The sequence below is a fragment of the Lentinula edodes genome (genome assembly GCF_021015755.1).
Source record: "Lentinula edodes strain Le(Bin) 0899 ss11 chromosome Unknown C8R40scaffold_14, whole genome shotgun sequence".
Lineage (NCBI taxonomy): Eukaryota > Fungi > Basidiomycota > Agaricomycetes > Agaricales > Omphalotaceae > Lentinula > Lentinula edodes.
The window spans coordinates 724,498-740,030 of NW_025764320.1; the positions used below are offsets into that span (position 1 = coordinate 724,498).

The following is a 15,533-nucleotide window of genomic DNA, read 5'->3' on the forward strand; positions in this document are numbered from 1 at the left end:
TTAGAAACGAAGTAAACAACCTAGGCCGAGCTACCTTTCGAACATAAGCGCTCCAGCGCTTATCTTTAATACCATAAAGTGAGGGTGAATTGATGAATTACGTCGAAACCACCATGTCTCTTCCTGCCAAGCCTCGAGAAATGTCGAGCCGGAGCTCGTATGAGGAGCGCGAGGGCCTACTTGCCGAAAACGACAGATTTGACCCTTACGACGACCCTTTTGACAAGGAGTTGACTACTCAACCTAGCGATGAAGATGGTTGGCCGAGGTCCAAGATGGTCAAGACAGCTTCCGGTTTTATCCTTCTCCTTATTCTCGGGGTGTTCGCCCGCGCACTGCTTCGCTCCCCTCTGCATGTGCATCCGGATCTTTCTTTCAGTGGAGACTATATTCGCTCGAACGGGACACACGACTTCAGGAGAACTGTGTTAATAGTTTCTATAGATGGCCTTCGGTCAGTCATAATCTTTGACACTCAAGCTGGTTTATTGACCTAAATCGATAGTGCCGACTACTTAGATAGAGGCCTGACTCCTCATCTTCTCGAAATTAGTAAGAGGGGTCTACGAGCAAAGTCCATGGTGCCCATCTTTCCGGTGAGATCGTCCGACTCATATTCGATAAGTGGTTTGATAGAAACGTTCAGACGTTGACTTTCCCGTAAGCTGAGCAAAATACCTTGACTAATCGCGTTCCATTTACACTCCAATACCAGCAACCACTGGGCTTTGATGTGATTGACTTGAATCCATATTCCTTGTGGTCCTTACTGAACAAACTACAGGACAGGTCTCTATGCTGAATCTCATGGAATTATAGCGAATGTAATTATCTTTCCTCCACCACTCTCGTAGAACGAACCCTATCTGACTGTTGCACAGAACTTTTGGGATCCTCAAACCGAACTTGAATTTCACTACAATAAGATATCCTCTGCATGGAATCCCGACTTTTGGCTAGGAGAACCTGTGAGTGGTGCACGTTCGTGTGATCAGAAGTTTTCGTGTTGAACGCACACCTCTTCCAGATGTGGGAGACTGCTAACAAGGCGGGTATAATCACGGCAAACCTCATGTGGTAGGTTCAAGCCTGATATAGTACTCTGCATTCATTCACAAGAAATACGAGGCCTGGACCTCCCAAAACAAAATCTGGCTCGTCACCGACATATTTTGTACCGTGGAAGGTAGGTTAATCGCTTATTCTAACGATGTTATCCTCACAGTAGTCCTGGCATATAGGATAAAGTACCTTTGAGTGCTAAACTCGATCAATTACTCGCATGGATCGATCTGCCGTTTGACGAAAGGCCACAGCTGCTTATGGGTGAGTCCTTATGCTCTTGTATTGGTCATGGCTTTCCTCAATGATCTCTCAGCGTATGAACCTTCTCTCGATCAGGCAGGACATCTCACCGGACCCATGTCAACGTTGGTCAACGTAAGCTTTCCTACGCTTCCTCAACTATATTAACTCGATTGACCTTGCCACTGTTAGCAAACCCTTGCCCAAGTGGATCTTTTCGCTGCAGCGCTGCACGACTCTCTTGTCGATCGTAATCTCACTGACATCGTCGATATTGTCTTTGTCAGCGATCATGGTATGACTGATACCTCACATCCTACGCTCATCTATGTCGACGACGACGACATGCTGGGTGAACAAGGTCTTAGTGCTGTAGTGCACGAGGATGGTTGGCCTGCAATGGGTCTGAGGTTCAATTCTAAGAAAAACGAATCGTATTACCTGGAGAAGTTACTCACCTCACAACATCCTCATGCAGAAGGATTTGATGTTTACACCAAGCACACCATGCCTTCACGGTGGCACTTTGCTCACCACGATCGGATTGCCCCAGTCTGGATCGTTCCAAAAATTGATTATGCCCTCACAACAAGGAAAGAGGGCGATGTTGGAATGAGCAAAGGAGTAAGTGCAAATACATTGTTCTTTCCAAGATGGCCCAAGATGGTTTGGCACTCATAAACGACGATATTCCAGAATCACGGGTACGATAACAACGAACACTCTATGCATGCCATGTTCGTTGCCCATGGACCCTTTTCTGCTGTTGTCAAGGACTTGCATCGGTCTTCCTTTAGTGCTTGGCTTCCTTGGAAGAATAAGGGTTGGCACTCTACTTCTGACGATACTTATGTGATGGACAGCTTCCCGAATGTGGAGGTTTATGGCCTTGTAGCTAAGCTACTTGGCACGGAGAACTATGCGTCTCATAACAATGGTACTAAAGGGTTCTGGGACAAATATTTCTAGGACATTGGTTCTCATAGCGCCTGGTTGCGCTGTACTTGACTCTAGAATACGGTGACAAGTATGTAATTCGCTCGAGAACTTTGTGTATCCTTGTACTATAAGTAATGATAATATTTATAGAAATTTTCCTCACTCACCATAAGCTTCACACTATCCGACTGAAGGGCTATTCGCTTCATCGTTATTTCTTTCCGTTGCAGGTCCAAAGTGAATGTATCGTAGCATGACAATGTTTATCTGTAGCATGATATGCTCTGGAGTACATAGTCTAGAGCACATAGTCTGGAGTCCTCATTTTTTAATAACTATCATGGATGAAGAGTCAAAGAACCGAGGCAACGGTGTTTGTCGATACCTACCAAGAGATAAAATTTACTAAGAGGTTGGAGGTTCTGAGGTAATGGTGCAAGTAACACATGAATGCTCTTGTCCAGAGATTGGATGGTTTGATTCCCACCGCGACTGCGATTTTTTGATACGTACATGGGATTAGCCTCCCGAAGGCAGAAGAAGTCTATAACCTCTTGACACTTTGGATCAGGACTATGGATTTATGAGCGCGTTCCTCCTTATCCAGCTTCATAGATTATACCGACTAAGGTGGCCTAGGGAGGGTCCTGGTGACATGCCTGGTAGAATGCATTTTTTCATGATCGATTTGAGATGACGCAGGACGAGTCGTCCGGCTATGTATGTATATACATTCGGATCGCCCACAGGCTATTGGTGGTGATTGGAATTTGGCAGCAAAAATACATAGGTAAGGCCGCCGACTTCAAAGGGGGGCCACGAGTGAGAATGCAGGGAGATGCAGTGAATTCAATTTCAAACATGTTGATTACTGGATGCAGCTTTGTAACCTGGAAACTAGAAAGGCATGATCAGCACTCAGCCTTGGTAAACGCGTATATAGAGTATTTTTTTCTCATCTGTAATACATATTTGTGAGAGACTCAGCTGAAGCAGGAAAGATCGAGGATCTGTTGAGGATCGGCTATGACGATCTGATGGAACCCGCTTGTTCCGGACCTTCAATGTACCATTTTCTTTTCTTGATGGGAAGGCGGAGGAGGACGGAGGAAGTTTGAATTTTTCACCTCAGATAATCATATCCTTCTCTCTTGAGTACAGGAAAGATAGACAAAGAATAAGAATTGGAGGGGCATACTTATTCGCTACTACCACAATTTCTTTTAAAAAAGTTGCCGAAAAAGGCAAGAAAGGAATCTCACATCAAAAGTTGACCTTGCTGCGGATTAGTGATTTGGTGAAGGTCTATATCAGTAAGTCTTGTCGAGAAGAAAAACAGACCTAAGTAGTGTCTTTCACCATTCATTGTATCGTCGCCAGACTTCGACTCTCACACCCTTCTTATATTTATCTTCCCTCTGACGTTGACCAAGCACAAGCTTAAACTCTGATACCTTGGCGGAGCCGACCACTCTTTTCGTCCTTTAACTCCCATCATCTCAATTGCTGTCAAAAGATACTTCCTCGCTCGCTGTGTATCTCGATAGTGCCACTAGTCACAACACCCTCCTCCGAAATCATGCCGCCAGAGCCCAAATCCAAGCTGAAGAAGCGTTCCAGTAGAAGAGATACCGAGGAATACAAGTTTGACGGAGGTCATTCTAGAGAGTTAGAACTAAAGAGAAGTCGAGGTCTGCAATCTGTCCTGTCATATTCTGTAAACTGATGATTTCCCGCTTTTCCCCCTTGAATCTTGGTGTTCTGTCCCGCTTCAACCGATCGTGTGCTCGTATTGTGCCGCGTATACGTAGGCGAAGTGAGTTAAGCAACCTCCGGTTTTTCGTTCTGACTGACCATGATCGCGACGGTGCTCAATAGGTTAGTTGTGCGGAATGTCGTAGGTTTGTGCAACTACATATGCGATCATCGCAACCCTCGTCTAAAACATAAATTGCTTCTCCAGACTCAAAATCAAGTGCGATAGGTGCGAAGTGACGCCTAACAGACAATCTGTGTTCCTCATCGATATTGGAGATTAGGCAAGTCCCCTGCACCTCTTGTCAACGCCGTGGTTGTGCAGCGCTGTGTCCCAACGGTTGGTTGTCGTATACTTCGCTCCGACTTAGTGTTATTAACATTGTCATTGAGGCTCTTTGGCTACCGGTCAAGGCACTCGATTTGTGCTCGCTGCCACAGAACACCTTCATCGCCGAATCTCACGTTTATCTGGGCGAATTCGTGAGCTCGAAAATGCTCTTGCAAATATACACAATAAATATGCTCCTGATGGTGACCAACCCCATCCTTTACTGGAAAACGACTGGCTCCTGGAAGTGGAAGAGGGTGCTGATGATGACGAACTTGAACCAGGGTCCAATCGTGGCAGAAAAATAGGTAACCTACCGTCGAATTTGCATGGTAGACCCATTAGCGTCGGTGCTTTAGACCCTGATACGATGGATGAGGCCAGCAGTGGCGGCGGATTGCGGAGAAGATCTCGGGACAAGCGAGGAACTGGAGATGTGATTGATGCCCTCGGAACGCTCTCAATCAGTAATCACGGAATCTCAAGATTTTTCGGTCCTACTGGAGGTAGCGAAAGTCTTTTGATTGTGAGTAACTCACATCATGTGGCCGTACAACCCGCTCTCAGTGTTCTTTAGGCTACATTGCCTTCTACAGAATCACCTCAAGTACCATCTCGAAATTCATTGCGAAATTCTTCTTCACCTATTGTAGTGTTCGAACGAGAATCTTCCTCTCTTTCACCTCCATCCTCCCATAAATCCCAAACTACCAATGCATCCACTCAACCTTCTGCAGATTCTGTCTTTTCCTCTGGTACAACGTTATCATCGGGCAGTACTCGTACAATTGACCCACGTATCACTCTCTTCTCTCATCGTTTCCCTTTCACTCCACTAGCGCTGCCCTCTGCTCAAATACAGGAGCTCATTGAATCATATCTCCCTACATATGAACGCGCGCGCGAAGTTATCAACATCTACTTTGAACAAGTCGCATGGATCTTCCGAGGTGTCACTCGAGAACAATTGGACGGAGAAATGGTGGGCGCAATATATGCTCGTAAATATGCTAAGGACCGCGGCGAAATTGTTGGAGAAGGTAATTATGATTCTGACGAGCATTTCGTCAACCTATCAAATAGCCGTGGCAGACAGCTCAAACACGGATCAGAAGAAGTTCCCGAATCGACCTCTATTCCCGGTCCCCTACCTCCACTAGGAGTAGACTACAGCGGTCCTCACGATCTGGCGTTGTTGTTCATGGTATTTGCTCTGGGTGCTCTTCTTGAGCCGATCCCAAGTAATGGCCACTCTTCTGATTCTCCAAGTGGGTCTTCCCCGAACTCAAATATCAGTACGGGAGCTGCTTCCAGACCATCTCCAAACGCTCTGGGCGAGCATTATCATCAGCTGGCCCAGGCTGCTCTCAGCCTTCAACCTGTATTGGAAAAGCCTAGTATCGTGACCATCCAATGCTTGCATGTGATGAGTATCTACAATGCCATGAGCGGAGAAGGGACGGCAAACCCTTCATCGGATACAGATTCTGCTGGTAACAATCTCACTGGTGAATCTAAAACAGGTCAGAGCGAGACAAGTATGGAGATGACTTGGAGCCTTATTACCATGGCCGCCCATTTAAGTCAAACGGTGCGCATCCGCTTCTTATGAGTCCCATTCATTTTTGACCTTCCAGAATTTCTAGATTGGCCTACGTAAGGTACATCTTGAGTGCTGTGACAAATTCTAATGTGGAATTCTCTAGATCGTGACAGCGAACGCTGGGGTCTCTCACCAAAAATGGTTCAGCGGAGGAGAATTCTTTTTTGGGATCTGTTTGTTGCAGATGTGTGGCAAGTTAGTGAGAGGGGCGCTTCGTCTGCAATGAACCTGGCTCACTTTTCTCGACAGAGTTTAAATACCGGTAGACCACCGTCATTTTCGTTGGCTTACGTCGACTGCAGCTTCCCCCAATACGAGGGAATAAACATGAAAGATGCAAATTCGCAAGGGAAGCCTGACAACCGATCGACTTCGACTAAGGGTCCCACCGGGGCTGAAAAAAGCAAGAGAGATGGATATGCTTGTAAGCCGGCGACTCGTCAGACTTTATTTCATTATATTGACTATCATTCAAGTTGAGATTTGGCAATTCCGCTTCGCTTCTGAATGCCTTGCAGAAGTAGTTTCACGTACTCTCTTAGCTGAAGCCCCCACATACACTACCATCATGGAGCTCGACAGAATGGTCAGGGAATTTCCTTTGCCAGAAGGTTTCGGTGATCGTGGTGCGGGTTCAAGTGCCAAGGAGGCTGGCGGTGTTCCAAACACGTTCCCTACTGCATCAAAATACGCCAATCCACCTACAGCCGAGTCTGAATGTCAAGACAGTGACATGAGTTTTTCCTTCATGAAATGTGTCTTGGATCATATTCGCGAAACGGGTGAGCCATCTGCCAGTATCACACTTGGGATAAACAATAAATGATTCTAGTGCTTATGTATATACATCGCTCGTTCTTTGCTCAAGCTATCATCGATCAACCGACTAATCCTTTGAAATCCGTTTACGCCCCATCCTTCCTGGCAGCATACCGTGCTTCCGCTGCAATCCTCAAGTCCGTCAGGGAGCAATTCATACTGTGGCCCAATTCATGTGCCAGGTTCTGGACGATGTGGACTTTTGCTTTCACCGCTGCTGTAAGTATTGCCACACATAATCGACATTTAATTAAATCACTTTTTCGGCAGGTGGTCTTTGGTACGGTAGTGACTAGAGGTCCCCGCTCTCCCCTCGCTGCTTCTGCGATGACAGAGCTTGATCAGGCGTGGATACTGTTCTCCAAGGCAGCAATATACAGCAAACGTGCGACCAAAGCTCTAGTTAGTTTTCGCCCAAATTCATCATCGTAAAAATTTAGCTGAGCCTGAAACTTGTATCCGCAGCCAATCTTAACAACGCTTCGTGAAAAGGCTCGCCTTGCTTTGGCCGCTGCTCAGTCTAAAAGTCCTGAGCAACCTCTTGCCGATGGAGAACTATGGAATATCAAGAAAGAGGAAATTGACCTCAACGACGAGTTGTCTATCTTCGCTGGGCATACACGTCTAGTTTCTGCGACGACTGTAACCTCAGGAACTTCTGAAATACCTCCCGCAGGTGTACAGATTGCAGGTCCGTCAGGCTTCATCCTAACTCCTGTGGCGAGCATGAATGGTCCCACGACTGGTCTCCGGCAACATAGATCAAGCTCACAGTTACGTCGGCAATACCATACAGATGTAGACATGGAATATGACCAAATGTATGATAGACATCCTTCTCAATCATACCAACAGCACCATCCTGTAACTTCACTACGCCCGCTTCATCATCGCGCATCATTCTCGAGCTCTTATCAGGAAAATGATCGTGGTTCCCATTCAACCTCCATGAATGGGTGGTATGATCAGCGTCATCGCGAAGACTACGATATGCATACTCAGAACAACCATCCGCCTACCATCAGCATTCCTCCTGCTCCAGCATCTTCATCTATCGATGAACGCTCACCTCACCAGCCGATGCAATTTAACTATTCATATGACCGTAGCAGCCGAAGTGGACCTTCGCCTGTTGCAACGGCAAGCACATATTCGTGGTCGCCTCATTCTCCGTATCCGTCTCGCCATTCATCATCCCCTGTGCGTTTGAGTCATCCACAGTACGGACCTTCTTCATCGCAGATGCCATCTGATACACCTATGCATTCCTTTCACAACCCACCACCACCAACTCAAATGTATTCCGGGCCTGGCGTTACGGGCTTTGGTCCGCCAATTCCACCTCACTCTCTTCCTATGCATCCACCAGGTAATGCCGCGTTAGCAGACCTTGGATTGGCCTCGAGGGATTCGAGATTAGATGAGAGGTGGAGCTCCTTTATGCAAGATTCGGGCTTATTGGATGAAGTCAATTTCAGTCAAGGTAACCGCTAAGGCTTACCTCGGTTATTCTTTTGCCTGCTTCGTCTTCGTCTCTATCGCAGTCAGTAATTTTATTTCTCCTCGTTGAATCCGTTTTCGATATGCTCTTATTCTACGTTAAAGATTGTAATATTTTCGGTGTATGTACATATGTTAAATAATCACCCCATGGGTTTTTGAAAAGGCGCTTCCCATTTGTTCTCAACCTGTACTCAGGACAATCATTGGATGCACACTGATGAGTCAATATCTGCCGTATATGACCTATGTATGCAAATGATCCTATATGATCATGTTCACGCGGCACCGGAAGTCAGACCTATGATTCGGAAGCCAACTGGAAGCAGCATTCTCAGGTGGGTCTACAATTGAGGATGGAGGTAGAAATTTACCAGCTCGCTATATACCAAGTTGCCGGGACATTTCCATGAGTGCGACTGGCCAGAAGTTAACCATGAGAATCACAGAGAATTGGAAGAGGCGAAGGTGGAGTAATCTGGAAAAATAGAGCGTGCCTTGGACCTCTTCACATGGATATCCAAAATTTCCGTGGTATAACAGGTGTCTACTAGGTAGCTTCGATTGATGAAATATCCTGATCTGACGAGACACAGTTGCCAGCAGCTGCGAAGAAATCAACTTTGAAAAAACGTCGCAATCCAATCCTCTACTGCAACGAGCTTATCCCATCCTTTTTGGCCTGTGAACCCACCCCAGGTGAGGAATAAGTGTGCTATTGAACCTGTGGAAGGTTCAATGGAGAGATACAAAAGAAAGGCAACAAGATACAGACCAGCGAGAATAACAGCAGCAACTGACGCCACAGAGTACGTAGAGGACTGCGAGCTGTTTTGCTCGATTAGTATAGGAATTTCTTTCGACTGTGTTGAATTCTGAACCACGGCGGGTGCTGCAAAAAGTGGGCAATTCGAGAATACGCCAATTCTAGGAGAAAGTAGACATACATTGGATTTCCTCAATTTTCGAGTCCTTACTCATTTCTATATCCAGTAGAAGCCTTAGTTACGCTGTACACATATACAGGGATTTGCTGAAATATTTGAGACAGTAGAGGTCTGACAGTGATAGAGGTAAGGTACTAAGTGTGATTATTGGAATTCCCACAATTTGGTCCACGACCACCACAAGAGTACGCTTTTCCCAGTGCCATCAGAGTACAATAAATACTCACTGCTTTTCTCTAGACCAATATCCAGGATGCGGTCCTCTTTGGTTCGATCTATACAAATAGTCCCTCGTAGTTCTTTACCATCAAGGACGAAATTCAATCCTCCGTTACATGAGGTGGCGAAAGCTGCTGCAAAAACAGTCCAACTCACAATCATCGACATTCTTACCCAGAAAAAGGCTACGGCGGCTGATGACTGGCCCCCGAATTTACGAATTGAGCCAGTAGTGAAGAAGGAGGTTTTCAAAAATGTACATGCCACTGTTCGACCGCAGCTGAAGCAAATGTTGAGGGAGGCCTGATGAGCTCGTTGATCAGATAGGTGCGTCTTCAATTCTTCATGAGGACATCTCTCTGATGTGCGTCCTGCAGCGAGCAACATCGCGTTACTTGTGATCAGTAATTACGTCTCGATAATCTCCTTCCACGCATTACACTGGATTTGGACATGTACCAGACATGTACTCGAGAAACAATGAGATGGGAAATAACTACTCTGGTTATACTAAGATTTACAATACAATAATAATCGTCACTATTCGAGCTTGGAAGAATCCTACAATGCTTTGGACATGGCGTTCGTGAAATTCAAGCAAAGAAACAAAAGGAGGTGAGTGGATTAGGCCTCAGTCAGAGAGCGTGAGTTCGAAAGAAGAGGCGTTGTTTCCGTAGCTTCATTATGTGATGTGGATGTGACGTCGGTTGCAGGAACACTTGAATGATGAGATTGTGGTTGAGGAGGTTGTGTAACGTCTGCTTTACACACAGGACACTATGCCTACGTTAGCCAATTCGGAGGTAAAGGCCAGCGGAGTACTCACGAGTTTCTTCCGTTGTATTAACCACTCATCGACCTCATGCATGTGGAACAGATGATGACATGGTAAAACGCGTACTTTGTCACCTTTTTCAAAGTCGGACAAACATATTGCACATTCCGTCTGCACATGCGGAATGAAATCAATGGTATCAAAACTTCCGAGGCTTAAGTAGATATATAGGAAGGACATACCTGAGATTCGAACCATGGTTGATTTCCATCCTGGTTGGGATCTGAAGATGAAGGAGAGCTGGATTCAGATTGATCCTCAACTTCTTCATGGATAGGACGCGGATGACTCTCGATATCGACATCAAATGAAGGGGAAACTGCATCAGCGTCCTCAATGCCTTCGTGTTTCTCCCAGCCAGAACCGGTCCATACTCTCCATGGCAAACTATGAACAAATTCCTCCGGCGCTCGGTCTCTCTGGGCAGCTCGTGCAGCTCGGACGCGGTGAATAAGGAGGGTGACAAAAGTTAATATGGATGGAAGCAGCAAGATGATGATGAATGTTATGATCGGTCTGGTGATGATCAGTTAAAAGCAAAATTTAGAGTCTTGTGACACTCACGAATACCATTCCCATGCAGAATATTCTGCTGTTATGAGTAGAGACAACGTATGCAGACCAGCGTGAGAGGTATTCGATGTTGAGATGAGCCGATACAACTCTATGTAATCAGAATATTTGATAAACGTTGCAGCAATTTGAACGTCGGAAGCATCCTCTAAATACAGTTCAAAAATCAAGCCTGAACACAGTAAACTACCTACTCACCAGGGCTGTACATGTTCACCAATGTATCTGGATAACCTGATACCTCAGGATCATCTCCACCAACAACCACAGCTCTCGCTCCCAACCTCTGCGCTTCTCTTACCTTATTTACAAACTCGCATTTTCCTCTTTGCACCAAGGCTATCCAGGACTCGGAAGCATCTGGAAAATGCGGTCCATCGGAACATAAATCGGGGCAACCGGTATTAGGTGGAGGGTCCAGTAAGGAATTGGGGATGGAGGGACATGTTTTCGTGAAAGACGACAAAGGGAGGACATATCCAAGTATTGGGCTGTTGATCTCAGCGCCAAACGCAGCTACAAGATAAACTTTTCAGAGGTGCGGAGCTCGTTGTTTTCTTTCATGAAAACTGACCGGGTCTCGAGGAGAATGAAACTACAGGGGATCTATCCACGATGGTGACGGTACTCTCTGCCCCCCAGGCCCATCCCCACCAGCCTTTCTCCGAATTCATACTGTTGAACAAAGAAGATATTTTTGTACCGGCACCTAGCGGGAAGGGGTAGACTTCTGGCGGTAGAAGAAATAGGATAAAAATCGCAATAAATGCGTCGCTGATGGATCGTAATTTCGCTACTGGAGCCATGGCTCTTCAGTTCGAAGAAGTAAGTTGAGATAGGCAAGAAATGATTGTAATAAGATGTCGGGCGACGTGATTCTGAAAGTAATAAAGTGGGTGAAGCTTGAGTCGAGACCTGTGATTCGCAGTCTGGGCATATGCTCACGTAATCATATGATGCTCTTTTGGTCTGGTCACTGGTCTGCAGTGTCTAGTCTTCGCAAAAAATACATCGCATGGCTTATGACTACCCAGATGGTCCTTGCTCTGATCCGATGTCTGAAGATGTAGACGCAGCAATCCGGCTCAGCTCACCCATTTCAGCACTTTGAAGAGGCAGGTTTTGGAAATTTACAACCTTTGGATTCGATGTTGCTATCCAAAAGGAACCAAAACGTTTTCTTCGATGGTAAGAGTGCTCTTCATGCCACCTGCATGTTCTCATAATGAAACTTCTAAGCTCCTAGTGACGCGAATTCACGAGACTCACTAAGACTTATGATCACTAGCCATTCTGGTCAGGATACCAGGCACTACCGTATGGTTTGCATCACTGACAGTAGCTTCATTCACTGCCATTATCCGACTTGAATGTCGGACATAATATAGTTTCGACCATTTACAAAGCCCAATCTCATGACCAAAAAGAAAGCTAAAAAGCAAAGGACGAGTCCAATGTTCTGCTAGTGATGTAGATCGTTTGAATCGGAGCTCGCGGATGTGGCTCTCAGCGATTATGAAGGACGTACGATAGGCTGATGTTTATCAACAGTCTTGCTAGCCCCTCCTAGTATCAGGCTCCGTGCCGACGCTTCTGGTTCCACAACATACGTGTAAAACTCCACCTGGATTGATATTGACCGTCGATTGAACATCTCATGTCTGAGCCTATTACTTTACATCGATGGATTTTTCTCATAATTGCATGAAGATCAAATTTCCGCTTCCCCCCGGAGGTTCTTTACGCCCATGAAATACAGATTACAATAAGGTCCAAGTGATAGGTCCCGCAATTGACATTGGCTCTTTATTTGACTTCTCAACAATAAACGATTCATCAAAATAATGGGTAGGCCTTCTATTGTTTTTTGTTCTTTTCGCCAGGCCATGTTGCACGTCTCATTTGAGAAACACAACACCAGTGATGAAGGGGTTAGTGAGGACGACGTCTTCCTTAGAACCTTCCAATAAACCTCGTGTGTGTAAACTTTGGGCACTCTTGCTTTGTTTCGGAGACGCATAAACGTTCCCCTAAGGTGAACAATCCATAACCCATATAATAACGACTCTTTTCCTGATTGCAAGTCCCAAGTTTCGATCTTGGTTTGTGTTTTCTGCAGAGATATCTATTGTCATTGAACTTCATTGCCCGCGTAGCTTACGATCGCGCCTCCTGCGGCCGGCCACTCCAGTGCCACGGACCTGATTTCCGACCTGCTAGTGGCCAAGGCCGGTATTATAAGGCATCATTGTTTATGATATATGAAGTAAGTAAAAGAAGACCATATGCGAATTACAGATCCCAAAGGGGGCTTTGATCAGAGTAAATATAAAGTGTTTGGCCAACCTAGATCCTATTACTCCCCGACGTGCCCTTCTACTTACCATATCCAATTTCTTCTCTCCACATTTCCCAGGTCCTAGATTCGCTATCCAACATATCATGACTGTCAGCCAGCCGAAGATGAAAGAGGAAAGAAAGCGACACAGTAAGTGACTCACGGCTCTACTCTTTTTCCATTGTCTTCTCGGAATAATCATTCAACCTCTTGTTTACGAAATTCGCAGCCAAACCGTGCAGGTTCTTCCAAACAGGCACCTGCCCTCTCTCTGCAGCGCATTGTAACTTTGCACATATCTTTTCATCTATCATGCCACCCGACGTTCACCACAGTGCACAATTCTGCCGATTTTATGACGCTGGCTACTGTCGGAACGGAAATAGCTGTCGATTTAGGCATGATCCCCAGTATTATCTACCAATCGCAGGTAGGCGATATCGAACCTCCAGCATATTCTAGTGTCTTTATCGTGTTTATTTAGTTGATCCCAATTGGATCAATGCTCCTCCTCTACTTGACACGGGCTATATACCTACTCAATGTACGCTCTTCTCCCTCTATGTTCTCAAGTCGAAATCACAACTTGTTCTAGATATTTCTCCGTATGCGCCGCCACTGCCGGTGACGAATGCTGTCTCTTATCTGTCGCCCTTTTGGCTATCCGAGTCGTATCCCCAATTTCCGCCTCCTCTGCCACCTCCATCGCAATACCACCCCGAAGAATTATACTCTCCTGTTCTTCAACCCGGATATATCTCACGTAGTAATTCGATGGATTCATCCAGCGTTACAAGCTCTCTGGCCACAGTGTCTGATCATCACCACTTAAATAATTTTCAAGTAATGGGAGGAGCACCAGTGGTCGAAGATCCTTTGAATAAACCCGAATGCATCGTCGTTCCGGTCGACCATTGTGCGGGCTCTACGTTATTCATTGGCTCTTCTGGCATACCAAAGGCACAACTTCAAAACATTCAGACTACCTCGGATGATAACTCTTCCAAGCTACACTCCAATGTTGAACGCAAACCGTATAAGAGTATGTTATTCCATCTACGCTTATACCAACTACGACTGACGACTAAATGTACCAGCTGTACGATGTAAATTTCACAAACCGCCCAAAAGGCTTTGCCCAAAAGGAGACGACTGTACATTGTAAGTCACTCATGTCCAGATCAAGTTACTTTCGCCGTCTGACAACGTTTCTCATAGTATTCATTCAAATCCCGTTCCGCTACTCCCTAGCAAAGATTCGTCGCAAGCATCATCAGGGTCTGAGAAAACCACAGGACCTAGCATCAAGATAACTTCTGAGTCCAAACCTCGCTCGCCTGAACACGCCCTTCCCTCAAAGCCGTTGACACATATTGAGGCGGAAAGGCAGAAAGGATATTTCGCCGTCACCTGGCGCGTTATTTCGGGTGGAGTTCAGATGGGCGTCAATAAACCCGATTCGGAAATCAGTAAGTCATCCTTACTTATTTGACTCGTCAAACTTCTCTAAGTAGACTACCATCACGTAGCACTAGAGCATGACACGAAAACGACAGACTACAAGCACGAAGCATCAATGGCTCTCCCCTCAATGTTTTCAGCTGTTGCTAGCGTCTGTCGTGCAAGGTCACCCGCCCAGTCGTTAGACTATTCTCATTCCGCGAGGGTTTACAAACCACCCAGAAAGCGGACAATATCGAATCCTTCGAGGGTACCCCCTGTGCTAGATTCGATTGTGAGTTTTGCGTCAATTTTTTCATTAACCTCATTTATATCATAGATTTCTAGGGTGTTTATCCAGCTGAAAGTCCATGATATTGATGATACAACGGCATATAACGCCCAGATAACGCCATACCTTGCAACCCCTTATTAGCCCTTATTAGAACACTAAATCCCACTTTTGGTGTTGACCGTTTCCGCTGGGCCCAGGGGGCTGGCACCGGAGTTTTCCGTGAAATCAACTGGTGCAGACCCCCCCCGTGCGAACTTTGACTTGCCAGCCACGGCAACATGGCATCAGAACTTCGGCGCATTGGTGCGATCAGGGTGCAATGAACCCAGTGTGAACCTCTAAAGACTGTAAGCAATACGGACTCTTATTTGAACTTGGCACTCTGCTGTATGTACCTGCCTATCTCCTCTTTGTCTAAGTATCACAGGGTATTTTGTTCTGAATGGTGGAACATTGTATAGATAATAGATAGCAAGCCCATTATTGACAATGATTGCTACAGATGCATGTCTTGTAGGTGCTTGTTTATGGCCCATTATTATAGCAAAGAGAAAATGATGATTTAAGAAAGAATATATTGATATGAAAGGGAAAACAAGGAGAACAAAGGTGTCGTCGACGGTGCACACTGCAG

General features: G+C 45.8%; 6 protein-coding genes across 6 annotated transcripts; 4 read left to right on the forward strand and 2 right to left on the reverse strand.

Annotated features, from left to right (window-relative positions):
* Positions 1-140: 140 nt before the first annotated feature.
* On the forward strand, positions 141-2,274 carry C8R40DRAFT_1043209 (Phosphodiest-domain-containing protein; the record flags this gene model as incomplete). The annotated part of the gene is made up of 12 exons (XM_046224151.1): positions 141-454; positions 506-596; positions 647-660; positions 716-733; positions 785-824; positions 882-968; positions 1,028-1,077; positions 1,129-1,186; positions 1,242-1,326; positions 1,379-1,440; positions 1,498-1,929; positions 2,002-2,274. 12 exons carry the CDS (start codon positions 141-143, stop codon positions 2,272-2,274), a joined length of 1,524 nt encoding a protein of 507 aa, XP_046087296.1.
* A 1,141-nt stretch (positions 2,275-3,415) lies between these two features.
* On the forward strand, positions 3,416-8,423 carry C8R40DRAFT_1101087 (fungal-specific transcription factor domain-containing protein). The gene is made up of 14 exons (XM_046227930.1): positions 3,416-3,935; positions 4,056-4,060; positions 4,123-4,145; positions 4,208-4,228; positions 4,284-4,339; positions 4,393-4,856; positions 4,908-5,921; positions 5,977-5,986; positions 6,037-6,128; positions 6,183-6,357; positions 6,410-6,715; positions 6,766-6,971; positions 7,023-7,154; positions 7,218-8,423. Exons 1-14 carry the CDS (start codon positions 3,824-3,826, stop codon positions 8,244-8,246), a joined length of 3,645 nt encoding a protein of 1,214 aa, XP_046087297.1. The 5' UTR covers positions 3,416-3,823; the 3' UTR covers positions 8,247-8,423.
* Positions 8,424-9,436, reverse strand: C8R40DRAFT_1101093 (uncharacterized protein). The gene is made up of 3 exons (XM_046227931.1): positions 9,200-9,436; positions 9,028-9,144; positions 8,424-8,976 (listed from the first exon to the last, which is right to left on the reverse strand). The coding sequence occupies exons 1-3, from the start codon at positions 9,231-9,233 to the stop codon at positions 8,870-8,872; spliced, it is 258 nt and encodes an 85-aa protein (XP_046087298.1). The 5' UTR covers positions 9,234-9,436; the 3' UTR covers positions 8,424-8,869.
* Positions 9,359-9,978, forward strand: C8R40DRAFT_154345 (uncharacterized protein). Its single transcript, XM_046234191.1, has 2 exons — positions 9,359-9,745; positions 9,796-9,978. Exon 1 carries the CDS (start codon positions 9,453-9,455, stop codon positions 9,723-9,725), a length of 273 nt encoding a protein of 90 aa, XP_046087299.1. The 5' UTR covers positions 9,359-9,452; the 3' UTR covers positions 9,726-9,745; positions 9,796-9,978.
* Positions 9,979-10,042: 64 nt separating this feature from the next.
* C8R40DRAFT_1043151 (uncharacterized protein) lies at positions 10,043-11,500 on the reverse strand (the record flags this gene model as incomplete). The annotated part of the gene is made up of 6 exons (XM_046224148.1): positions 10,043-10,195; positions 10,245-10,364; positions 10,436-10,769; positions 10,818-10,974; positions 11,025-11,342; positions 11,401-11,500. 6 exons carry the CDS (start codon positions 11,498-11,500, stop codon positions 10,043-10,045), a joined length of 1,182 nt encoding a protein of 393 aa, XP_046087300.1.
* Positions 11,501-13,370: 1,870 nt separating this feature from the next.
* C8R40DRAFT_157132 (uncharacterized protein) lies at positions 13,371-15,173 on the forward strand. Its single transcript, XM_046234196.1, has 7 exons — positions 13,371-13,594; positions 13,649-13,708; positions 13,760-14,206; positions 14,262-14,325; positions 14,383-14,633; positions 14,694-14,899; positions 14,953-15,173. The coding sequence occupies exons 1-7, from the start codon at positions 13,477-13,479 to the stop codon at positions 14,977-14,979; spliced, it is 1,173 nt and encodes a 390-aa protein (XP_046087301.1). The 5' UTR covers positions 13,371-13,476; the 3' UTR covers positions 14,980-15,173.
* Positions 15,174-15,533: the final 360 nt, after the last annotated feature.

Coding starts and splice junctions, on each gene's coding strand:
- C8R40DRAFT_1101087 (XM_046227930.1), top strand. CDS start 3,824: ATGCCGCCAGAGCCCAAATCCAAGCTGAAGAAGCGTTCCAGTAGAAGA. Junction 6,129..6,182: donor TTGTTGCAGATGTGTGGCAA/GTTAGTGAGAGG, acceptor TTTTCTCGACAG/AGTTTAAATACCGGTAGACC. Junction 7,155..7,217: donor AACGTGCGACCAAAGCTCTA/GTTAGTTTTCGC, acceptor TTGTATCCGCAG/CCAATCTTAACAACGCTTCG.
- C8R40DRAFT_1101093 (XM_046227931.1), bottom strand. CDS start 9,233: ATGAGTAAGGACTCGAAAATTGAGGAAATCCAAT. Junction 9,145..9,199: donor GAAAATTGAGGAAATCCAAT/GTATGTCTACTT, acceptor CACTTTTTGCAG/CACCCGCCGTGGTTCAGAAT. Junction 8,977..9,027: donor TGCTGCTGTTATTCTCGCTG/GTCTGTATCTTG, acceptor AACCTTCCACAG/GTTCAATAGCACACTTATTC.
- C8R40DRAFT_154345 (XM_046234191.1), top strand. CDS start 9,453: ATGCGGTCCTCTTTGGTTCGATCTATACAAATAGTCCCTCGTAGTTCT.
- C8R40DRAFT_157132 (XM_046234196.1), top strand. CDS start 13,477: ATGCCACCCGACGTTCACCACAGTGCACAATTCTGCCGATTTTATGAC. Junction 13,709..13,759: donor GGGCTATATACCTACTCAAT/GTACGCTCTTCT, acceptor AACTTGTTCTAG/ATATTTCTCCGTATGCGCCG. Junction 14,207..14,261: donor TGAACGCAAACCGTATAAGA/GTATGTTATTCC, acceptor TAAATGTACCAG/CTGTACGATGTAAATTTCAC.